This window comes from Herpailurus yagouaroundi, unplaced genomic scaffold (genome assembly GCF_014898765.1).
Source record: "Herpailurus yagouaroundi ecotype Mexico unplaced genomic scaffold, PumYag 182, whole genome shotgun sequence".
Classification (NCBI taxonomy): domain Eukaryota; kingdom Metazoa; phylum Chordata; class Mammalia; order Carnivora; family Felidae; genus Herpailurus; species Herpailurus yagouaroundi.
In genome coordinates, this window is record NW_024412413.1 from 45,433,712 (window position 1) to 45,460,058 (window position 26,347).

Here is a 26,347-nt window from a genome sequence, read left to right on the forward strand (position 1 = left end):
GACTTACCATAAAGCTAAAGTAATCAAGACAGTGTGGTGTTGGCATAGCGATGGACATATAAATCAATGGAACAGGCTATGGAATCCAAGAAATAGATTTCTAACTTACATAGTCAATCGATTTTTGACAAAACTGCCATAGACAAAGGAAAAAGAAGTCTTTTTACCAAATGGTGCTGAAACAACTGGATATCTGCATGAAAACAGTGAAACCTAACCCTTAACCTACACCAATCACAAAAATTAACTAAACATGGGTCATACACTTACATAAAAGAGCTAAAATTATTAGTCTTCTGGCCAAAAACATAGAAAAAAAGTTTTGTACTATTGGATTTAGCAAAGATATCTAAAACAGGACATGAAAAGCACATATTATGAAAGAAAAAATTAATAAAATTGACCTCTTCAAGACTAATAACTTTCAATTTTGAGAGACAAGTCACAAAAATAAAAAGGCAAACCACAAACTTGGGGAAAATTTTGCAAAATATATATCTGAATAATAGGCTTGTCTCAGACTAAAGAATTTTTATACCTCCATAATAAGACAACCCAAATTTTTAAAAATGGACAAAAGTTCTGAATAGATATTTCACAAAGAAGATATACAGATGACAAATAAGTTCATGAAAAGCTTCTCAACATCATCGACCATCAGAAAAGTACAAATTAAATCAATTGCAATGAAAGGCCTCACATGATCAGTACTCTGTTACCTCCCTAAATTCATGCCATCCTGCTTTACTTACTCACTCCATTACAGCCACATCCATTCTGACTCTCTCTTGAATACACCAAGTACATTCTACCTCAGGGCCTTTGTACTTGCTGTTCCTCTGTCCGGAATATTCTACTCCTGGATAGCTCTCTTATTTACTTCTTTTAGGTCACTGCTCAAATGCCAACTGAAAAGTGAGAGCTTCCCTCACCACCATGCTTAAACTCCCTGTATGTGCTCCTTCTCCAAACACTCCCATTCTTTGTTTTACTATTTATTTACTGTAAAAATATCACCATCTAACATATATTTGTTTGCATGATAATCTGATCATAATCCCTCTATACTGTAATACAAGATCTATGAAAACAGGGATTCTCTCTACATATATTTGTAACCTCCATGCACTTTCAAATGTAAAAGCTGTTACTATATAACTGGAAGATACTGCTGACCAACTTTGTGTTCAGAGTTTTCGATTTGTGAATTATTCTTACTAATGAGCCTCAAAAACTAAGATAAAGAAAGTCACCCCAGTAAAAGCATTTTGAAGTGCTTCTCATTTTTTTCATTAGTTTCATTTTGCCTGTTTGCAAAACATGCTCTCATATCACTTATCTATTAAGGATAAGGAGAACTCACAGTTCGTTTTAATATCATGGACATGCACTTTAGAAACTGATTAACTTACCTGCAATATAAAATAGATAATCAATGCTAACAGCACATACAAATAGGTAAGTAATTATTGTAAGATGTTCCTACTAATTTCTTATGCATTTTTATGATGAAATACAGACTAACAAAGAACATATGTTTCTAACTTTAGAAACATATATTTCTAAATTTGGTGCATCTTTGAAGTATTTAGACATTTCTTCATGAAACATTTGTAACCTTCTATTGTTACAAGTGATAATTATTTCATGTAATCATGTATATAAAGTATTTATCTCAGTAATCTCTTCCTTTCACTAAGAAAATCACTTGAATTTATTTGAACTAAACATCAGCTATGATTCTCAAATTTTAAAATTCTATATTACTTTTCTCAAATGAAAATAAGCATGATGAAATCATCTTTCTGAAGCCAAATACAGTGATTCCATCATAGCATGAAATAAGCATCACAGCTCTTTGTTCTCCACACCTTTCAATCCATGTATCTACCAATTATTGATTAGTCAACAAACTCATTAATGTTCATACTGCATATATAATTTATGAAATACCCTACACATTACTTTGGCTTTTATTGAAATGCAACTTTTCATAAGCTCTTCATATACTCAGAGAAATAACTGATAGTCTATCAATGTCAAATTTAAGATAATGCAGTAACATTTAAAAAATGTAAAGGAAACATAAGAATCTCCACAAAGATGGAAATTTAAAAATATGGTAATCTTGGAGGCAAGGGGCCTAATTACTCTGCACAGCAACTATATTTATGTAATAATTTTAGTCTCTCTATTGGTAGAAAAGGAGAAGTAACCTTTCCCTCAATCTGGCCATGGATAAAATTCATGATCTGCCCCCAGCTTATGAAATTAACTTCCAATACATTTGCACACTGGGAATGCAAAACCAACTAATTTCCACCTGAAGTTCTTTCTATTTTGGCATTTCTGATAGCATTCCCAAGGACTCTTAACTAATTTAGAGTGTGTTTAAGTTAGCATCCACATAAAGCTCTCTGATAATCATTATTCTCTTCAGGGCCTATTAGTTTACTTGAATTTGTCATATATAGACTGCTAGACTAACATTTTCTTATTACAAACTCTCTTTTCACTCCTATCAGTTAGCATAACCACCTGGTGACCTGGAGGGTTGATACTGAACTTCTGTTTAATCCTTATCCTAATTAGGTAAAGCAGCTAAGCAACCGGAAACCTCGGCCTACCTCCTGTTAGAGGCTTGAATCAACCACACTCCAGGCCATTCCTAGTTTAGGAAGGGAGAACCCAATCGGAGACTCAAATGTGGTCTGACTCCACAGGTCCCAGAACTGCTTTTTAGCTTCCAAGTTGGCCTGAGTTCACATCTTTAAATAACAAACATTAAAGAAGGCTTTGGCACAGCTGTAACAAGCCAGGTTTTCCTAATCTGATGTTTTCTTACATCCAAAATAGTGAAGGCCTCTTCACTGGTACTTCATTCCACGTAAAGGCATTTGAAGCATCCCACACAGAATAGTTCAAATTGCATGCAATTAAAGGAGAACATCATGTATTTCAAATCATCTCCCAAAGGCTTTAAAGATTTGCCTCATAAGCAAGAGTATGTGTTCATCTGAATCACTCACCTACATTGCACAATATGTTAGAACTAAATTTCTTTTCCTTTCCCCTCTTCCCCAAATTATTGCCTCCTCAAATATAAGATGGAATCTTCTATATTTTCATGGCAAGTAGGAACTACTGTGAAATACATATTTTCTATTACCTTCATCCTGGTTTCCTTACCAAGGGCGCACTGCTATTTAGGTAAATAACTGTTGATCTCAAAAATAGACTGTTTTGACTTCTGGGAGAAACACAGAAGCAGCTCTTACTTTAGCAATCACTGATTAGCATGTTTGTTAAGAAAGATGATTATCAGGCCCCTTTGAATCTGTTCTCAGGTGAGAAAGTATCATGACAAGATAACTTTAAGCAGTAAGTAATTACTCTAAAATAAAACCACTATTAATACCTATATTCATACAGTCCTCATTTTAAAGACTTCTTTATAATCTATCATAACAAAAACGAAAGGAGGTTTTTGAGAGCCAGAGTATGCATCTTTGTTAAAATTAGGCCTTTATATTAACAAAACAAATGCCAGAAGGATTAATCTTTTGACAAACTGAGTCTACCTCAAAATTCTCATTTTCTTCTTTCTTATCACATACTCCTTGCTGAAGGAACCTATTTACTTTTCTTTTCTTTTCTTTCCTTCGTCTTTCTAGGTACCCGATTCCCTCAAAGAACATCACAGAATAACCACAAAACCTAAAGATACCCTTTTCTCTCAGTTAACGCTTGTTGTAGGTAGCTCTATTGTTCTTGTTTACCCGCACTATCAACAGATTTGCAGATTATTCCCGGTCTAGATGCCGGATTAGTATGCAAGAAAATTCTGCCATGCCTTTCACCAGGGAAAACTACTGAATACATTAGAGCTCAATATGCATATGCATGACTGATATGTGCCAGTATGCTCATGTGAACATAAAGGTATCTCCTAATTATATGAGAACCCACCAGTACTTTTCCACGCTTGGAAAAATTTCTGAGACACCCAGATTATGAGTGACATCCAAATTATGAGTTGTGTTTACAGCTGTCAGACGGAATATCTGAAATAGTAACATATTTAATAGTAAGAATAAAAAAGTATTTTTGAATACGTATAACTAATTCTCCGATGCCCTGGTTGTTGAATGGTCAGCTCAGGACTCTAGAATCCGAACAAAACCATGCTGCCTGCTGTTAAGGATGCCTACTCTGAGACTTCTTGGCCTCAAAGAAGCAACTGCCTGTCTAACCTGATGCCATAAATACCCTCTGGGACTCAAAAGCAGTGGTTTTCACATTGTTGTATGTGTTGGAATTACAGGCAGTGCTTCATAGAAATGTAGTTTTCTAGGCAGTCTGGGGAACATGCAATTTTTAATAAAACATTTCAGGTGATTCTGATGCAGGTGGCTTTTCAGAGCATGCTCAAAGGAGTGCTGTACTTGAATATGCAAAAGATTTGCAGCAAGCAGCAGAAGGGCTAACTCAAACTCAAGAAAGGAGAAACACTAAGATAAAACTATCTCAGTTCAAGAATCCCAGATCAGAGGAATATTTAGGCCTTTATGTCAAAAGTATGCCTTACAAATAACTATTCAAGGGAAGTTGGTGACTCAAATGCACATTTTGGAGGGACCTCTGCCTAAGTAAATTATTTGTGACAAGGCAAGCATTTATAATTCTTAGGAAGGTCAGAAAGCCTACAGCAAATTCTTATGAAATCTCAGGCTTCGGTTTCAAAATTCTTAGAGAAATAGAAGAATCACAATTGGTGTTAAATATGACAACGCTACTAACTATGGTGAGAATTATAAAAATTATTTTTAATGTGTGAGATGCTAAAGATCATAAGTATATACACTTATTCAAACAAATTCGTACTTGCATTTGGCAATTTAGACTCTTTATTCTTTAAAACAGTGGCAAATCCATATAACCTACAAATATCACCCATAGTTTTGTGACTCACGAGTACAGCCTGCTTGCCATGAAAATGGAGCAAACCTGAAGAATGATGTCAAAATTTCTCTCATGCTCTACTCAACAACCTCAGACATTAGGCACTAATATTAAAACATTTTTGCCTATGGAGGTGAAACAAAAATTTGGTGGTGAAAGGTTGCAAGTCTGCCTTTGATTTAACACAGTACAATTGAAAAGTTTCCAAGAAAGTTTGCCTCCTCAAGAGTCACAAGCTTGCCCTTTAATCTTCAGAAGGTTGATACTTCTCAGAAGTACCTCATATGATAGCTCCCCCTAAGTCCTTATCCTAAGGACAACATCTGTGACTCCACCTTCAACTGATTTCTAAATATAGCTCAACAGAATGTGTTACCTTACTTTTAACCTTGAGCAAACCAGGGTGTGCCTGTAGGAACAATCTACCTTGAAAATTCAGGAATATACTTCAGGCATTTACTGGGTTATCATCAGAACAAAGCTGAAGATTCTGAGCTCATTATAGTAAAATGTTCTGAAAATGCTCTCAAAGTATTTTTAACATTTATCTGTGGCAAAGCATTGCATAAATGATGACTAATTTAGAGGTCTTCTGGATATGAATTTTAAAATAATTGCATGCAGAAAGGTGTAAAATGAGAAGGGTCCAAGGTGATTTTGTGTGTGTGTGTGTATCTCAAGAGGAGCATTAGCTGATGATGACAAATAGATAATTAGAATCCTCAACCTCGGAGATGTGAAGGATTTTGTGATTTTGCAGGCATGGCCACGAAGCTCTTAAACAGACTCATTGTGAGTCACTACTCATAGTGTGGAAAGATCTGCACTGGTTAGAAAGGCTGAGAAGATAACTATAAGCTAATTTTAAACGCTTTTGGTCAATGGCAGAAGATTGGAAGCATAAAGCCAACAATAAATCTTATTTTGCAATAAAAAATTTTATCACTTTCAGAATTTCATAAATATTTAATTGGAATCCTCTTGCACACACATTCTGGTGGCTTAACAGAAGATAAATAAGAATATAATCATACATGGATACTTCTCCCAAATGAGCCTAATACAAACAACTAAAGAATCATCCTTCTCTCCTTGCTCAGTGAGTATAATATAAAATACACTTTAATCAGTATTCTATTATTATTAATAACTCTCATGATTCCATGATAAAACACAAGAAAGAAAAATGTTTATGCTGAGATTTTACAGTACTTTAAAAAAGGGAAAGGGTAGGGATGGAATAAAGAATTCCAAAACTAAACATTCTTCATAAAATCAGAATTAATAAAGCAGAAGACAGTATTGGAAGGACCCAGGATCCTTAACCAGGTTTTGCACAGCAATGTTCAGCAGAAGCGAGGCCATCCTGTTATCTCTCTAACACAGTGGGGAATCAGGACAAAAAGTCCAGCCTGCCACCTATTTCTCACAAAGGACGTCTAAGTCTTTCCTTCTCAATTTCATCTAAGAAAGACCAGCATGTTATCTTTAAACAACTAGCCATCAAAGTGTGAAAAGCTGCTCTTCATCTAGTCCAATCAGGATGAAGTTGCTTTTCAGGTATATCATGCTACTATTTTCTGTGTTGAGTGAAGAAATGATCAATGGTGTTTTGCAAGAGTAACTGTAAACAAGGTAGAGGAGGGCATCCAGAAGACATAGAAGAATTTCTAATAAGAGCCATGATGAAAGAAGTTCCATGAGGAGCAGATTACAACCATTCAGTTTGCAAACATTGCTTAGGTGATTTTAACCATGTTGTTACAAGTCCTGGAACTAGGGCTCAGAAATAAAAACAACATGTAAGAGTAGGTTTGGGATGTTCTCATAATTTGCTTCTTCATGAGCCATTATATTTTCACTGGCTCATGTACTGAATTTCCAGTTTTCCTAACATGTCTCAGATTTATAAATTCTGAAACAAGTGGATAGAAATGTATGCATTAATTTTTTTAACTTATGTATGCATCAAACACGTATTAAGCACTACACATGACTGCTCACCAATACTTAGAGCACTTCTAAGTGTGACATTCATCATCTCCAGATACAGGCCCTTATATTTGCTATTAATATAACACTAATACTTTAAAAGAAATGACTGCTATCTTATTCCTTAACAAGGTTTGCAAACTAAGTTGTAATAATGTGCCCTTGTTAAGGCTCTTTAAGTGATTCGATCCTTAATCAAATAGCCTATAGTAGAAAATTTTAAAATATGCTATGCAGCCCCCAAAAAAGTTGTAATATTAATAACGCAATAAACTGGCATGGGTTCTGCATGATTGAATTTCCCCAGGAAACTGGTCACTAAATAAATAAATCAGTGCAGTAACTGTCCAGGGCAAAGTTGATGATGATGATGATGATGATGATGATGATGATGATGATGATGGCAATTTATTTCTGGAACTCTTCTGAATATGAACAAATTTTCCAAACAATTTCCATGTATTTTGAATAGTTTCAAACAAAATACCACGTGAGTCCATAATCCAGTGGTACACCCTTTTAATTTAAAATTGTACTGGGGCGCCTGGGTGGCTCAGTCGGTTAAGCGTCCGACTTCGGCCAGGTCACGATCTCGCGGTATGTGAGTTCGAGCCCCGCGTCGGGCTCTGTGCTGACTGCTCAGAGCCTGGAGCCTGTTTCAGATTCTGTGTCTCCCTCTCTCTCTGACCCTCCCCCGTTCATGCTCTGTCTCTCTCTGTCTCAAAAATAAATAAATGTTAAAAAAAAATTAAAAAATTAAAATTGTACTGAGAGCATATTAACAGCTTTAAATATTCAAATCCAGTGGTCATTATACTTCGCGTTGCAAATCTTCTAAATTTTCCGTTTCTATCACATATTACACTAATAAATGTCTTCAGTAAGAGTTCTACCTTATCTGGCTGCCAGTTCCATTCTGCCTCTATCTCTGCTTTACTCAGGCTGCAGCACAGGTCATGACTGTTGTAACAGTTCTTCTGCAGAAATCCGCCCTCCAGTCCACATTCTTCCTACTCTCATTGCCTACTTTTAAACCTTCCATGGATTTTCATAGTGAACTCAGTCTTCTAATGTTATTTCCCATATTATGTCCTCCATAATCTTCCTCAGCCTCATTAATTCTTTACCTCCCAACGCTTTCATAATATTTTATTCATAGCACTTATGTACTGAATATGATTAATTATCTACTGTGTATCATCACTGCTAGACTGTGAATTCACTAAAAATGAGAAATGCATATTGTTCATTTTGTGTCACCCAATCTAACAATGCTTTATCAAAACCAAAACCAAAAACAAACAAAAATCTAGGCATTTTAGTCACTAATTTCAAAGTTCAAGCTATAACACAATGACATTTGCGAGGCAATTCATTGATTCCTTATACACAAGCGATAAAAATCAGAATATGTATGTGCAGAAGCAGCACCATTTTCTATAGAAGCGCATGCCATAAAAAAAATTAAAAAACAACAAACAAACAAACAAAAAACAAGGAAATCGGAGCACCCAGATGGCTGAGTCAGTTAAGTAACCAGCTCTTGGTTTTGACTGAGTTCATGATCTCATGATTTTTTAGTTCAAGCCCTGCCTCGGGCTCTGGGCTGACAGTGCAGAGCCTGCTTGGGATTCTCTCTGTCCCTCTCTTTCTGCCCCTCCCCTGCTCTCTTTCTGTCTCTCTCTCAAAAATAAATAAATAAAAACTTTAAAAAATTTTAAAACAACAACAAAAATGAGGAAATAATATGACATTACCAGAATTTATGTACATGAAATCATAAAGCTTGACTTAGGGACCTGAATAAATGGGGAGAAGTAACATGTCTTAATACTGAAAACTTACATTTGGAATGATGTTAATTCTTTAGAAATTAACTTGTAAATTCCATGCATATCAAGTCATAACTACAGCAGGATTTTTAAATGGGCTTTGTCAGACCGATTCCAAATTTTATACTGAAGAGAATATATGTAAAATTTTGAACAAGAATGAGAGAAAACTTTTTCAAGCACAACATACTATAAAGGTAAGTAAACTCTTTAGAACAATATGGTATGAGCTCATAAAGGAACAAAAAACCAATTAAACAGAACCGAATTAATTCCCTAAAATATGACCATTTGCATTAAGATAAAACATATCAACTCAAATGTATGAACAAGGGAGCCTTTTAAAATAATATGGAAATAATTGGTTAAAAATGTTTTAAAGTAAAGAAAATTAGACCTCTACTCCATTCTATACCCAAAAATTAACTAGATGAGGAAGGGTTGAGTAGTTAGATGTAAAAAAAAAATAGTGTTTAAAAAGTACAATATTTTCATAATATTCAGAGAAGTCCTTCTAAGTGAGACAGGACCAGAGAACTAGGAAGTTATAAAAGGAATGACAAGACATAAAAATTAAAAGTCTTTGAATGATGAAATACATCACAAAGTAAAAAAGAAAATTGACATAGTATTAAGAGAGAATACTATAAAAATGTACACTACAAAAAGGATTAATATCCTAATACATCTAAAATAAATAGGAAAACATAGAAGGAATTCACAGAAGAAAAAAAATGCAAGTACCAAATGTGTATGAAAAAGCGGACAAGTTAATTTAACTAGTACTGTAGCAACTCAATTTGCTACCAGCTTGTCAAAAATTTTACAGATGTTTATTATTCATTATGGAAAATTTGAGGGGACGGGATCCTCTCATACATGGTGGATGGAGGGTTAAAATGGTAAAGCTTTTGGAATACATTTTGTAGTATTTATCAAAGCTTTTAAATTTTTTGAACCAAAAATTTCACTTGTAGGTATCTATCCTATAAAAATGCACAGATGCACATAACAGAAGACTGTTCAAGGATACTCATGGCAGTCTTGATTTTAATACTGGAAAAAATGGAAACAATGCAATAAAGTTCCCAGACTTATTCCTATAAAAGTGTCAGAGAATGGAATGCATTTCTTTCTGTTCACATAAAAAAAATCAAACTGTATGAAAATGCAAAGAAAAAATGGCTGGGTTGATACATACCAAATATTAATAATTTTATCTGTGAGGAGGGTAAACATGATGGGAAGGTATGAAACAGAGTAAAAGAAAATTTTCACAATGCATCACTCTTTTGTTTTAATCTTGTACAGTTACAATGCATTCATGTGGTTTTTATAGATTTAAAAAACAACTATAAAAAGAGTGTCTAAGAATATGTTTACCTAATTGCACAAAATAATAGTAGGCATAAAAGCTTACAGTTTGAATAACTGACAATCAATTACCAATTCATGCAACAAATATATACCAGCATAGTCTTGTACTAAAGACAAAGTTGAGCAGTAGGAATATAAGGATAAGACAAAGCCCTATCTTCAAAGTTATGCCATAATCATCAGGGGCCCAGAAAGGGCTTGAACCACAATGTGACAACTTCTACAATACAGGTCCGCAGGATGTCACTTTCCCCTTTTTTTTTTTTTTTTTTTTTAGTTAATAGCAATACTCCCAACAGATAATAGGGCACGGGAGTGGGAAGGAACTTCACATAATGGGCAGTCACTCTGACATGAGATCATGGGCTCTGCTGTGCCAGTGTTTGCTATTGACTCTCACCTCCACCGCTCACTTAAAAGCTGTGCAACCTTTAGCTAAGTGACTTAACTCCTCTTCACCTCGACATCTCAGCTATAACATGGCTATAATAACCTACATCCATTCCAAGGGTTTACTGAGAAGATTGAACAACGCCATTCATAAAAGCCTCCATATAGTACCTGGAACATATGTTTAGTAAATATTTGTCACTCTTCTGTTTGTTATCTTCAAAGAAGCCAAAGACAGCATGCTATGCTTAGAAAACTGAAAGAAGGTTGATACAGATTGGTAGCAAAACTATGAAAGTTTACGAGAAAACAGTGAAATAAGATAACCTTTAACTCCAAGTAAGTGCTGGGCATTTGCCTGTAGAAATCTGATTTTATATTTATTCACTTGCATATAAACAGGGAAATTATCTCATTATCAATAAAACAAATTTTAATATATATTCAATGGGAATTGAATATTTTCCTGGTGAATGTGTATAAATGATAATGAAATTATTTACTTCAAACATGTAAGACTTCCAAAATTGGAATTGAAAGCAATGTTCTATCTTAGTCAACAAGGAATTTAATTTTTGAAAAAAAAATAATTAATCCACCCAAATCAAATAAAGAATTTCAATAAAAAATAATTTAATGCAGCTAAGTCAAAGATCCCTTCCTTTACATTTTCATCTGCCCTCCATCTTAAGGACATCATTACATATTTGCTTCCTCACCATCATTTCAAACCTGTAAGAATTCACATGAACTACCATTTCACACCCCATCAGTCTTTCTATATTGCTTGGATTTTTCATTATAATAAATACTATTACTGCTGATATTATATATATATATATATATGCATGCATGCATTGGGCTCCACAGCCAGACTACACAGACAAAACCCTGGTCCTGTCAATTACTAGCTGTGTGACTTTAGGCAAGTTACTTAACGTCGCTGAGCCTCAGTTTCCTTACCTATAAAATGAGACTAATAATAATTAATTTAATAATAATAATACATATCTACACATCTCACAAGGTTGTTGTGAGAATTAAACAAATTGCTGTATGTAGAACAGTGTCTGGAACCTTTTAAGTGTTTAATTAGCTGGTGGGATTAGTTCTCTTCTTGTTCCAAACCCTTCCTTGTGGTGTTCGTAACATAATTCTGTTTCCTGCTTCTCTCTCAATGCAAGGTTACATTAAGTACTCTCTCTTATTGGTTTTCTGCCCTTTTTAAACTTTATGTTGGGGCACCTGGGTGGCTCAGTTGGTTAAGCATCCAACTCTTGATTTCGGCTCATGACATCAAGCCCCATGTCAGGCTCTGAGCTGACAGCGTGGAGCTTGCTTGGGATTCTCTCTCTCCCCATATCCAATTCAGGTGTGTGTGCTCAAACTCTCTCTCTCTCAAAATGAATAAATAAATGTCAAGAAAGAAAAGATTTAAACTTCTATGTCAAAATAATCTTTATGTCATACTCAATACTTTATTTGAAGTCTTCATATCTTACTGTAGAGTAAAAGCTACATCTCAATCCCTATCTCCACCCATTGCTATCTTGGTGGGCCTTCTTCTAGCACTATTATTTCTCATTTTTGCCCAATAATATCAGATTATTAAAATTAAAACTGTACTTGGATGTGAAACAATTCAAATATTAAAAGGACTGAGTTTATTTTCCTATTTAATTTCAACATTGAGTATAGCTTGGGTTTATAATCAACATTATTTTAAGTAAATAAGTATTTAATGACTACTTGAAGGAATAACTCATTTTAACATTATAAATCTAATTATGACATTAATGTAAATATTACTATAACTAGTACAACTAAAGGCTTCTGCTATAAGATTGATATACATTTTGTCCAGAACAGCTTTACTCTGTGGAATATTTATTTCTGTCTTATAGCACAAGCTTTCATAATGAATCACATTCAAAAAACATTAAAAAAAGATATATGAGTATATGTTAGGAAAAAAATTGCTGATGCTTGAAGGTATTTTCCATCAAAAATTAAATATGGCACAATGGTCATTTTGTAGAGTTCATTAATGAAATTGGGAAGGGATTATTAATCTCTAGTGTTAAATTGAACTTACAGTGAAAATTGATCAAGCTTCTCCTGACTCAGAAATACCCTATGGCTACTATTGATCAAAAGTTTGGGACCCTGAATATAATTCATATCCAAATACAAAAATGGGACATAGAAATTGTTCTTAAAAGGTTTCTTATCAAAACCTATTGCATTTAGCTTACTAGAGGAAGTCTTATGAGCATTAATTTTATTGTGAAGATCCACTGGAAAACATACCTGGCTAGGCTGAAGGCATCGTCGATCAAACCTGCTCTGTTACTGACAGAGAGAACCTAGGAGGTCAACCAGAAAAGGAAAAAAAAAAGGGAATCACTTAGAATTAAAACAGCAGTTGTTCACATATCAAAACAGATCTTTGATGAATAAATCCAGTTTACCTCATGGTTCCTGATTAATTGATCAATTAATAATCTCCAATTCCTTAAATCATAGTTGACTCTAAAATAGCCAGTTTGATTGATGTTCCCCAGCAACCAGCTTCCTTTGTCCAAAGTTATTCTGTGGTGCTCTGAAAACAGCATTTTGGGGGGTAAAAGATTTTAAAATTATGGGTTAAAATCATATGAAGCATATTTTCTAAATAGCAGATACTACATTACCAATAATTAAAAGAGAACACCATCATAAATACTTAATTGAAATCTACCCTTTAATCAATTAATCACTATATCTAGAATTTACTAGAAAACCTTTAGTTGGTTACTCATTATTACCTCAATTAATTGTTTTCTTATAATTAATATTTTTGTTCTTGATAAAACCCCATTACCTATACACAGTGTTCTTCTCAAGATAAATGTAACCAAGAAATCTGCCACTGTACTCATGTGGCTTCTAGGTAGATCATATATAAATATGTGACTAGAATAAAAGAAAAGACTTTAGGTGCATATTCCACTTATTTTATTCAGTAAGAAAGTGATTAAAACAACAGGGCTCATTTATTTTAAAGTCACTATTGTTCCTTGCCTTTTTTCTTGGGCTTTCTTGGAGGTACCAATAAATAAATAACAGACTTTCCAGTATCATCAATAATGTTGGGAAAAGGAACCTCATTTGATTAAGAATCTAATATTTCTATACATAATTAGAACAAAGATAATAAATTCTGTTTATTGGAATCACTTTGGAAAATGGTAACTTGTTTATATTCCCCAGCTAATTCAATTAAGGGAAGCCCATGAAAACAATCTTATAACTTAAATATTTAACTCCTTCAAATATGGTACAGATAGTGAACTCTGTTCACTTTGATGTCAGCTTCTATTGACTTCACAGAAGCATAGTTTACAATTCTAATCATTTTGTTGATGTCCTCAGGACTCATGTTTCATAGAAGTTACATAATGTATTAAGTTTACTTAAAATTTGTAATTTGTACGTACACACACACACACACACACACACACACCCCACACACACACATAATGGTCTATCTAATTTCCACAGTGACTCCAAACCAGAAAATGCATCCCAGAAACCATTTGTGTCAGTTCTGAGTAAGATGCATAATTTCTGATTTTCACTTTGTTATCAAGGTTTTTACACGTCAGCCTACAAAACAGGTTTCCTTTTTCTTTCTTTTTTTTTTAAACACTGAATTTATATTCTCTTTCAAGTAGAAGCCACAAAGGAAGAGGTTGTGACCCCAAAATTATTGGCTGAACGTTAATGATTATTAATTGCTCAGGTCTAGAATGGGGTGGGCTCATTAATCTAAAGCATGCTACGTTCTGCCAATTTTTATAAATGTAAAGCAAAACCAAATATGTATATTGAATAGAAAAATCTAATCTTTAATGTTTCAAATAGCCCTTCAGCTTTCCTGCCACTTTTATAAATAGTATCTGTTAGAACAGATAAAGAAATGAGTCTCAGACAGGTTAATCGAAGTGTCCAAGAAAACTGGAAATGGTCCATCTCAGGTCTTCTGACTTTGGTGTCCTTTTTACTACATCATATTCTATTGATACAAGATGGTATAACACTTTTACTGTAATATGATATATACTTTTCACATTCTTATATTGATTTGAAAAGTAGGGACATAGCATTGGAAACAAGAATTAGAACAGGAGCAGGGCAGTTAGATTTTTGTTCCAGTTCTCCTAGACATAAATGTTTGAGCTCAGGCCATGAAAATAACCTAAGCGCTAAGTAATAGAATTTAAGGTGTCTTCCAATTCTGTGGCTCAATGCAAAAAGGAACTATTTTCCTTAATTTGAAATTTTACCCAGCTTAATCTATACTATTTTTTTAAATTAATCTATCAGCTATTTCTCTAAAATATTAATAGTTCCCCAACCATCTGATACTTTGTTTTTGCATTTTTTCAAAACTTTAATATGCTTATCCACACAATTCCTATGAAGCTTCAGAATGTCACCCCACTTTACAGATATAAAAATAAAAACAAATAATTAACAAAAGATATGGCCTAACCTTATGAAGAGAGATTTCAATTAATCATGTCAGAATTCAGTGAAAAAAATTAAGACTGAAATACTGAGGATATTGTTTCTCTTAAGTAATCATAACTCTGTCTTCAAGAATACTAGGATTGTATAACAACACATATTTAAATTGTGATTAAATTCATGGGTTAAGAGCAAATTTGATCATTAACATCTAAAAAGTCATTACTTTTTGAAGAAATTACAATATTAAAGAAACAAGTTTAAAAAATTATCAAATTTAATACATGAATACATAATTCAGGTTTTTACAATTCTGAAACAGTTATGGATTCCTATGATATGAAATCTGTTTTATAAAGTTATCTCTTGTTCACATTTTGGATTGGAATTTAATCTCATGTGATACGCTTGGCTCTAAATGGGTAATGGGTATTAGGAGGGCACATGTTTTGATAAGCACTGGGTATTGTATATAACTCATGAATCACTAAATTCTACTCCTGAAACTAATATTACACTATATGTCAACTAATTTGAATTTAAATAAAAACTTGCAACTACAAAAAATTAAAAATTTTTAAAAATAAACTTATTGAATAAGTTATAAGTAAATAAACTTATTGAATAAACAACTTATAGGGAGAAGAGAGACAAATTAAAATAGGAAAACAATCCCTACACCTTCTATGTCATCTGATAAGAATAAAAAAGGCGGCATCTATTGTTTTTATGTATGTTATTATTAAATTGATAACTAAAACCTGAAGGTTATTACTGTTCATGAATATTTTTATGCCTTTCTTATAAATGAAATCTTTGGAGAAATGATTCCCTGAAAGATTTTGTAATAGATTTTTAAATGTCTTTTTCATTCTAGTTAATTATATCTTTAAAATGTTCTTCAAATTAACTAATGGCAAGCAATGAATTTTAAAGAGATCTTTCCCAATGGCCTAATGAGGTGTGTATGGTATGTGATGAGTACCAAATAAAAAGTATGGAAATTATATTTGAATGTTAGTAATAACAATCTAGAATTATATTTAGAATGTATCCAAAATGGCACAAAATTTAGATTATATCAAGGCACAGAGTAGTTGAAATTTTATAGTATTCTGTTTTTATATTCTATACTTTCAGAATGAAAAGAGGAAGATTAAGCTTTTCTACTCAGTTTTGGCTGGTTACAGAAAAATCAGAATTTAAATCTAAGAAAAAGTCAGCCAAAGTAACAAGGGTATTAGTGTAAAACAAACTCAGGTATAGCAAAACATACTGTCTTTTTCACTGGACTTGTGTGAGAATCGAATTAGAAAATACTCTGTAGAACCTATAAAGAACCATGTGTGTGAACACAAAGGCAACGTGTTGAGGATTTGGCACATCAGCTAAGCAACCTACGTGTTTTAAAATCCTGTGTGTGTGTGTGTGTGTGTGTGTGTGTGTGTGTGTGTGTAGTTTAGAGGCAATAATTTAGAAAAGAAAACGAAGGTCCTAAGACAATTTGGGCAAATTATTTCTCAAGCCTTAACTTCCTCATTTATAAAGCGAGGATAAAAATAACTCATTCTAAAGGCTTGCGAATCTTATACAAACCAATGATTAAGGCAAACACTACATCATTATACTATCTTTAACATTTACTTGTAATTTCAGAATCAATTTCCCTTTTATTTTGAATCTTTTCTAACATTTGGCATTAAATTTATTTCCTTCCATTACATATTAATTGTCAATCAATATCCAAGGTGCTACATTTATAAATGTCTATATTCTCAGTATATCAACATTAAAGTCAAAAGATATAAATCCTTTACCTGCTTTCAATTATTTAAAAAATTGGTTTTAAAACTATTCTTAGGCTAAAATGAACTATGCCTTAACTTGGAATCAATTAGGTAATCATCTAAAGGGTTTAAAAAATTGAGGTGTCAAGAATATATGATGTTTCAAATCAAATATATACATTAATTATTTACCAATGACTGTGCCTTAGTACCTCCTGAGATCAAATTTATGTTACTGACAATGAAAAATATTAAAACATTGATCTTATTGTTATAATTAAAAGGTGGACTTTTAAGATGCATTTTGATAAGAATTGACCAAAATAGTTTTTTAATGTTTTTATGGAAAAACATTATTATTGATACTAGTTGACTATATTTTGAAAAACAAGAGAGAGAGAAGTCATAACATATAAAAGGACACAAGAGTTAACAATCTGGGGCCCCCCCAATGTGGAGGGTGTGTCAGTTTTTATTTGTCATCAGAATAAAGGACTTTAAGACAAAACCAAATATAGTCAGAATGAGACTCAACAGGGAAAACAGAATGGTTGTTTTTCTTTTAGGTCCTGCTTGGAAGCTTCTTCCAGATTTATGTATTTATAAAGTTTTCAAGGAACATTTACTTGGAATGGGCATTCCCCACAAAGGTGTGAGCATTTCAGTTGGGACAATGTTTCATCACCCTGAAGATTCTGCTGTGATTTAATGAAAACTGACACATTATACTCTGTAGGTTGCATACTGTACAACTTTGGGGAGAGGAAGTGTGCCATCAATATGAAAGTCAATGTAAATATCATCTCCCAGAGTTATGCACTGCGCATACTATATAGTGTGTGTAACAGCCATGTGGATTAATATAGGTGACATTTTAGGCAAATGTACACTTTGAAACATCATGTTATTATTATTCCTGATTAATAATGAAAGACTATAAGTGGAAACAACTTCTCAAATACACCTGTGGTTATTAGTCAAGAAAAGCTGTGACCCTATCCTGGGTACTCTGTATGAAACCAGAGGTTATCATGAATGATGGCATGCAAATAACTGGGGAGTTAGGGGAAATGGACCTTTGGGGAAGTATCCAAGAAGAATCAGACTTGCCCTGAATCCCAACACTGCCTAAAAGTTTTGGTCTGATCCTGACATTTGATCAGTATCTCTGCACTCTTCCAATTGTCCCATTTCCACTGGACCTTCCAATGAGAAATGTTTTACTTGGTTTCTGAAAACTGTTCTATTTCATGTCCCTAGCAATCCTATGTAGGGATGACTTTATTCTAACAGTTAAATTGTTAGGTTAATGACTCACTGTTTTCACTCATCATTTCATCACAAATTATTTAGATAGATAAAACAATCACATGAAAGTAAAAAAGAAGTAAAATGATAAATAATATAGTGTGAATTCAAAATCATGGTATGAATGCTAAGTCTAAGAAATGAGAAGAATAGAATAGAATAAGCAATTTAAAAGTAGAAACACCAAATTTTAAAGTAAGCATTTCAATTCATCACTATATTACTTATGAATCTTTTATACATGATATATAGAAATAAAAACACATTATTATAATATGTGATTATGTGTTAAAATATAATAGCATGAAAATTTGAATAAAAATTCAACTGGAAATACAAGGATTTACATTTCTGGTAAGTAGATTAGATTTTGCTGTAAGAACTTTTTCTTGTATATATGGATTTTGAGCACTCACATCTCCCTTATAATAACAAGACTTAGGGGGCAGAAACAATGTTTACTTTTTATTTATTTATGTATGTATTTATACCTCACTTATTGCAAAAAAAAAAAAAAAAAGATTTGTGGCTCCTTATACAGTGGTTATGAAATCAATTAGCAGAACACAAAGAAATAAGAAAAACAAAGTGTGGACATACTTGACCATTTAAATCTAAATGAAATGTTGCATAAAAGATAATAATTGCCTTTTTATTCAATTCAATAGAAAACAGAAATTAAAGAGACCTGTTTCACATCTAGCATGAAAGATTTAGATTGGATTCAAGAAATAGCTTTTTGGCAGTGAATTGAAATAGGTTACTATCTTATTTGAAGATATTTAGAAACAGAATAGAATCTCATCTTTCTCTGCTCCTTGAGAGTTAACCCTAGTTTAGGGGACGCTTTGATGACCTATCAAGGCCCCTCCTCTCTGTCCCTATAATTATCTGATTTTACGGAGTATATCACCTTCCCCATTCTTTAAAGAGCCAGTAAAGACAAGATAGCAGAAAAATGGAATTTAAAATGTGTCCTGTGTTCCATTATTTGGTATACTGTTCTATTGGGAGTTATGATTCTAATGTAATTACATTTGGGATTATAAAATCATACAGTTTAAGACAGCCAAAATTAGTACTACAAATGATTGGTTTAAAATTTTCTCTTTACTTTGAATGACACAAATAAATTTAATAATTATATAGGCAGATTAAAATTAGACTATGTACAAACTATACTATATTATACTTAATTTTATAGAGGTAATTATCATTCTTCTATATTTTCTTTTTAATTTGTCTTTATTCACATTGTTACAACAGCTGAAACCAGAGGTTAAGTTGCTAAACAATTATCTGAAGCCAAATAGTTCCTGAGGAGAAAAAATATATTTTACCTGTTTTGTTAGACACCCAAATAATTGCTTCTGAAGACACATGGCTTCTATTTCCTACCACAATAGTTAATGGAATCTGCCACAAGTAACTGCAAAATAAAATAGAAACTTTAAGAATAAAAAAAGGTTATAACAAATAAACAAACAACATTTGCTATGCACCTTCTGCATGATTTTTATTACTCTTTAGGGACACTAAAAAAAATTCCCCAGTCACAAAACTAAGGAAGATGAATTCACTTCTTCAAAGCCATTACACAGACTTAGCCTGTAAGTGTTTGAATTTCAATACAGAAGGGGGACTTTCAACAAAACAATTTATCTTGCAAACAAAACAAAACAAAACAAAATGATTTGCATTTTGCACTAGGAATAAAAAGTAGCTAAATCAATAAATCAGAGCCATAACACATATTGATTAAAATCTCAAAACAACTCTTTTCCTTTCATTTCTATATTAAATTAGTACACATTTCAGTGGCTTCATGCATTTACATTTCAACATTATCCTTATTTATTCAGATAACTATCCTAAAAAGTACTATTATTACATTTTACAGAAAGGTTAATTAATACAGCACACTTAAAGTTGCTCAGCAAAGTAGGAATGAAAAAAGAAACTAATCAGATGTCCCTAAAATCTAGATCAATACAAAGAACACATAGGACACACTTAATGTTCTGTTTTGTGAAATGAAATTTCCAAATTGATGTATAAAATCATCAACCAATGTGCAGGGATCAGTCATGAGTCTCAGCGATTAAGGGAAGAATTTTCTAGGATTTGACGTTTTATGGAATAAAAATTGAAGCCTATTCTTGTACATGAAGTAGTATCAATTTAATCTCAAGTGACTAGCCAGAGATAAGCTGGATGGTCTTAAAATAAGTTCAGTGTTGACCTACCATTGCACCATTAAGAACAGGGGTAGCCAATAATATCTAGTATGTGAAAAATATTTGTGATTTTATGGAAAAGATACTATATGAGCTCTGTAATTTAGAGAGTGGACAGAGAATTGAGAATTTTCAGGAACCATATCCAGGGTTATATAATTTAAAAATATAATGAATATGTTTTGGGGGGATGGGAAAAGAGGGCATCTCCTCTCATTCTGTCGTATGGAATTTGATTATGTTATAATTTCATGTTTCCCACTTACAATAAACAGAATTCAGTAATACTAAAAATATATAAATGGAAGATTGGCAGAAATTCACAATTTTATACAAATTGCCATCTATAATATGAAAAGTTAAAATAATATGTTTAAAATTCTAAATTTTAAAAGTATATGCTGTATGTAGCCAGAGAAACATTTTTGAGTGCCAACTATATGGAGACACTATGTTGTACTACAATGGAATCTACACAGTTGGTCAGGAAATAAACACACCTATAGTAGCCAAAAGTATTGTTTTCAAAGTACAAGTAAATGAACACAACCCATGTAAGCTCTTTATCAAATACCTCCAAGGTCGTAATATAATACTAAGACTATGACAAATATTTAATAACGGTATTACTGTGAGAAAGACAAAGAGAATTGATATATATTTATTTAACAGCAGATCTTTAAAAATAATAACTCTTTTTTGATTAATCCAAAGCATTAGTTAACAGAGAATAATGCTTGATTGTGCATCTGATTCTCAAAGTAAACTATGAGCTCATATTTGTGTACCAAAGATTTTTAAAAAGCCTAGAAATGGAAGGCATCCCATAAATTGATATTGAATTGGATCACATCGGATTAGACCAAAGTAAAATAAAAGGGGCCAAATCATTCTATGGGCAAGACAGAGATTAACTTTATGAACTTGACTTTTTGGTATGCATCTTCCACATGGAGTTGGGTCAACTAAATTGTGAAGCCAAATAAGTATCAGTTAAAGGGCAAGAAATATGTAAAACTGAAGATGTTTAAAAATCCTCAAGGATAAGTATATCTTTTTTAAGCATGATCATGGAATGTGAATGAAACACTATTTTCCCTTATATAAAAAAATATAATTCTGCATCTAGTTAGACTCTATTCTTCTAAATAGTGAAGCTAGAAATTATAATAAAATTTCTATGGCATGCTTCAATATATTTGAATTTCAGCAAAAGTCTCTAAAGTACAGAAAAAGAGATTCATGTCAATACCCACATGTTGTTTACAGTCAATGGCACATACATATAGGAAACTTCCTAAATGGCACATAGCTGTTCAGATGCAAAAGAGTTAACTATAAGGTACTGGGGTACAAACATTCGGGCATTTTGTAAAACTTTTGAAACAGTCTTCTATATTCTTTCTAAGAATGCTTTTGCCTTCTGTGTGTCTCTGCATGTATGTACGATTGTGCATGCACACAGTGAAAATCTGTATATTGTCACGGAAACAAAATAAAAATTACAAAATACCAAGCATATCTAAAATTTGTATTCATTTCTGAACTGGTATCCAATGAATCCTATGTGTTATTTTTCATAACTTTCTAAACAACACGTATTTGATCTTTTCACAAATTTCATTTCAAAAATCAAAGAAAGCGTGGCAATTAGGTTGCTTTACGGTTATAACTTAAAAGGGTGGAAGACATAAACACTGTTGAGTGAAGTGTGGTGTGGTATAAAGGAAATCTCACCCTGCAGTAGGTTATGTTTGAAAAAAGACTAGAAAAAAGAATTTGTGAAATTAGATTGTGTCCCAGCCACCTAAGTTTTCATTTTAGCCATCTCATTTTAAGCAGAAAAATAACAAAAACAAAAACATACACAAAATGCATTTCAATAGACCTCAAAGATATTTTTTCTTTAATATTCCCTGGGAGTACCTCTCTTCATAGTTCACATTTTTTTAATGAAACAATATTTATCCTAATAACCACATTAAGGTAGACAATAATAGGTACTTATTTTAGTGTGAGAAATCTTTCTTCAAAATGGTACCAATATTAGGAAAGCATTAATGTAGACACCATACACCCTTGAGAGAGTGCTGTCATTGGGTCAATAGCAAAAGAAAATACGAGTGTGGAGGTAAATATAATTCTCTGTAGCACGGGACTCTGAGAAGCTCCATAAGTATATGAGGAGATATTACTTAAGGTTGCAATATATTAACTTCATAAAGAAAAAAATAAACTACACAAATTCAGAACTCCCAAAGTGCATACATTCTAGCAAATATTTAATTCAGTTTTATATGTCATCAAACTTTATGCAATTTTTAGTGATGTAAAGATCTTTCTGTGCTACAAATATAATTATTATTACACTAAAAATGTTTTGGGAATGTTGTAGTGATGTTCTAGTATGCTTTAAAAAATTCAAGACAGGGGCGCCTGGGTGGCGCAGTCGGTTAAGCGTCCGACTTCAGCCAGGTCACGATCTCACGGTCCGTGAGTTCGAGCCCCGCGTCGGACTCTGGGCTGATGGCTCAGAGCCTGGAGCCTGTTTCCGATACTGTGTCTCCCTCTCTCTCTGCCCCTCCCCCGTTCATGCTCTGTCTCTCTCTGTCCCAAAAATAAATAAACGTTGAAATAGAAACAAATTAAAAAAAAAAAATTCAAGACAAACAATTGAGTATACTGGCTCAGAAAATGTCCACAATTTATGGGGTTTCATGTATCGTGGGCACTGTATTTTACTGGATCAACAGCTTGCATTGTTTAATAAAGATGTAGATAGACAGATAGAATTGGTTTTGAAGCTCTGACCACAGGTTAGAGTGAATAAAATGATCAATAATATACAATTGAATACTAAATTTTTAACTGCAAGCTCTGTTATTTCAAAATAGATAGAAAATAATTTTCAAGATTAAAGGGACTCCATGCATTATCTTACTCTTAATATTTTATATGCCAAGTTCTCAGGGTTCAAAATTATCCATATGATTTTATAACTCTAGCAAAAGCAAGGCTCTATAGAGCTGATGTACTTATACAGCCTGGGAGAAATTCTTCCTTTAAAGAGTCAGACCCATAGCTGATACATCTGATGCATGTTATAGGCTGACAGAGTATTTTTGTTCAAAATTTGTTCTGTCATTTGCGGGTCCTTTATGTTTTTCTGCATCAGTGATGTTTGTGTCAGACTGATCATTCTCAAAGGCATGGCCTAAATCTCTCTAACTTTGCCACAGTCAAGTAGTTTTTATGTACTTCCTGGCAAGGCCAGGGTTGATGCCTAAGCAGGTTTAGCCCAGGGCCAGAGAGGGTGGAGGACCAACCCAAAGCAGCATTTGACAGCTGTGCGGGATCCGGCTGAGTAAAGAGGCGTTGACAGAGTCAGGCCCTGACAGTGTGGCAGGGTAATACTGTACTGAAACAGTTGGGCTGCAAGGGCAGTTTGGTGAAGGCCAAAATATATGCCGACCAGGACATTTAAGACCATGCTTTCCTGAGTGACATTCCACATTTAGTCACCAGAAAACATTCACGAATTTCTCAATCACTCCTACGTATAGCCCATCTTGGAACTAACCTGCCTGGGAATGATTTCCATTCCTTTTGGAGATTAAAACAAAAACAAAAACAAAAAATAATTCATGCCTCACACCTCCTAGGTATTGGTGGATGATAAAATCAGGGTTCTAATATCCCAGGGTAATGGGAGTCAGAATGACCAACCTAATCCAAGCACTTCACTTTATTTATTAATTTTAAACCCCATCCCTTCTGTCTCCCCCCCTTCAATCTTGTCTCAGGGCACCTTTTAAAAAATGAAATGAACTGATTTAAGTTCTATTATCTTTCCTTGTCTTAGCTTTTAATAAGACACAAAACAATACGAAAATACAAAGTAGAAAAGAAAGAAGCACTGTGTGCTGTTTTCAGTAATTAAATAAGCATTTGAAAAGAAAGTTTACAACAAATAAAAATTCTATGTATGTTGTGTGTTCAATGGTTTCAAACACTGAAAATGAGGGAAGAGAACATATTTTGATGCTAAGTAGCATTGCTACTTAGACCACTTAAAAATGGATCTAGTTTGCGTTCCTTTGGCTCAGACACTAGTTAGTCTGGTTGTGGTTTTAGTTTGTTTTAATTAGTCTTTCTGGATAGTTTCTATTCTCATCTATTTTATAAATCTCAGTTTGCTCAATTCCATTTAATTGACTTCGATGCATCTTAACTTTCTTGAATTTAATTCAACAAACATTTACAGGGAAAAGTAAGAAATCACATATCTTTCTAAATCACCATGATAATTTAAACTCTGTCTTCTTAAACAAAATAATTTTGGTATGCTGTCATTTTGATGGTTAAAATATCTGGAAATGAGAGTAAAAGAGGAATCAAAATGAAAACCCCGCATGTAAATAAAGAAATGAAAACTATATTTCACTTACATTTTATAATTGTGGTCAGCATTTCTTTTCAAAATGTTAAAAAACCCACAGTGAAACATACTAATAAAAGCAATTGTTTTTTTCATGCAAAGGAGTGCTGTACCTGGTATTTTGAAGTTCAAGCGCTTTAGTTTTAGCACGGATGTCATAAATAAAATGTTGTTGGGTAATTATTATTCTATTTTCTGCTGTTGTATTTCCCAAGATGGTGATAACAGGATAACCCATCTGGAGTGTCCACTGATCCATTACTTCTTGTATATTTACATATTTTCCATTCCTTTTTAAAGCCTTTATAACCAAAATTGCATAAATTAGTTTTATAAACATGAATTGTAAACATAATTACCAGTGAGCCATTTTTATTTTTACCTTTATGATTTACTTAAGTTTGAAAACATGTAAAATGAGTGAAGCTAATACAATGTGTTAGTAAAGTTAACCTTCTTGCCTTGAGTTAAGCTTTATACATACAGATAAATGAAAGCTTTATTAACATTAAAGTTTTTACTTAATGGAAAACAAAACATAGTTTATTGTTAAAACAAGTACTTGTAGCATCATTAAGTATCCCAAATATGTCCAGTATCAAACTTAAATATTTGTTATTCACCTATAGAAAAAAAACTACTTTGGGGCGCCTGGGTGGCGCAGTCGGTTAAGCGTCCGACTTCAGCCAGGTCACGATCTCGTGCTCCGTGAGTTCGAGCCCCGCGTCAGGCTCTGGGCTGATGGCTCAGAGCCTGGAGCCTGTTTCCGATTCTGTGTCTCCCTCTCTCTCTGCCCCTCCCCCGTTCATGCTCTGTCTCTCTCTGTCCCAAAAATAAATAAACGTTGAAAAAAAAATTTAAGAAAAAAAACTACTTTAACATCAATATTTCTCTCAAACATAAGGGCCTGACACCATATTAATGTTGTATTTCAGAAGTACTGTCTTGCTGGAAAGTAGGCAAGGTACTTTTTACTACCATTTATGGTTTAAGTAATTTTAAATCCCATTATTTTTATAATATAATGTATCAAAATTAAAATGATAAAGCAATATGGGGAAAATGGAAATATAAAAAGTAAAAACAACTGTCAGTGCCAATAAAAATTATGAATGGTTTATAAACTCAATTCAAATATTCAAGAAGAGGTTTTGGTATTTGAGCTTCCTATACTTTACCTCTGATAGTGTATTCCAGAGATCATTTCTGGCTGCATTGCCATACTTATGAATGGTTAAATAATCCTACAAAGAATATAAAAATGTAATTACAATTCGAAGGCTGAGCAATTTCCCGTAAACACACTTATTTCTCAATTCAATTAACCATTTCTATTTGTTAGAATTGCATTAGTACAAAGTCAAAGAGAAAGGCATGGGAAATGATGAAGAATCCCATTTTAAAATATCCCAAAGAGATTTAACTATAACATATCTCTTGATCAAGTCACCAAACAATACTGCCATCTTAAAAATTATCTTCATAGCCATAATCACTTCTATGGATTCCCAG

The 26,347-nt window shown here is 33.1% G+C and overlaps 1 protein-coding gene across 1 annotated transcript in view; it reads right to left on the bottom strand.

The window, feature by feature from the left end:
- TRHDE (thyrotropin releasing hormone degrading enzyme) overlaps window positions 1–26,347 on the bottom strand; it is a 387,000-nt gene that overhangs the window by 68,067 nt on the left and 292,586 nt on the right. The window contains exons 8-12 of the mRNA XM_040491410.1: window positions 26,014–26,079; window positions 24,949–25,136; window positions 19,501–19,589; window positions 13,025–13,155; window positions 12,864–12,919 (exon numbers count right to left, since the gene is read on the bottom strand). Coding sequence (XP_040347344.1) covers window positions 12,864–12,919; window positions 13,025–13,155; window positions 19,501–19,589; window positions 24,949–25,136; window positions 26,014–26,079 — 530 coding nt within the window. The remainder of the gene's footprint in view (window positions 1–12,863; window positions 12,920–13,024; window positions 13,156–19,500; window positions 19,590–24,948; window positions 25,137–26,013; window positions 26,080–26,347) is intronic.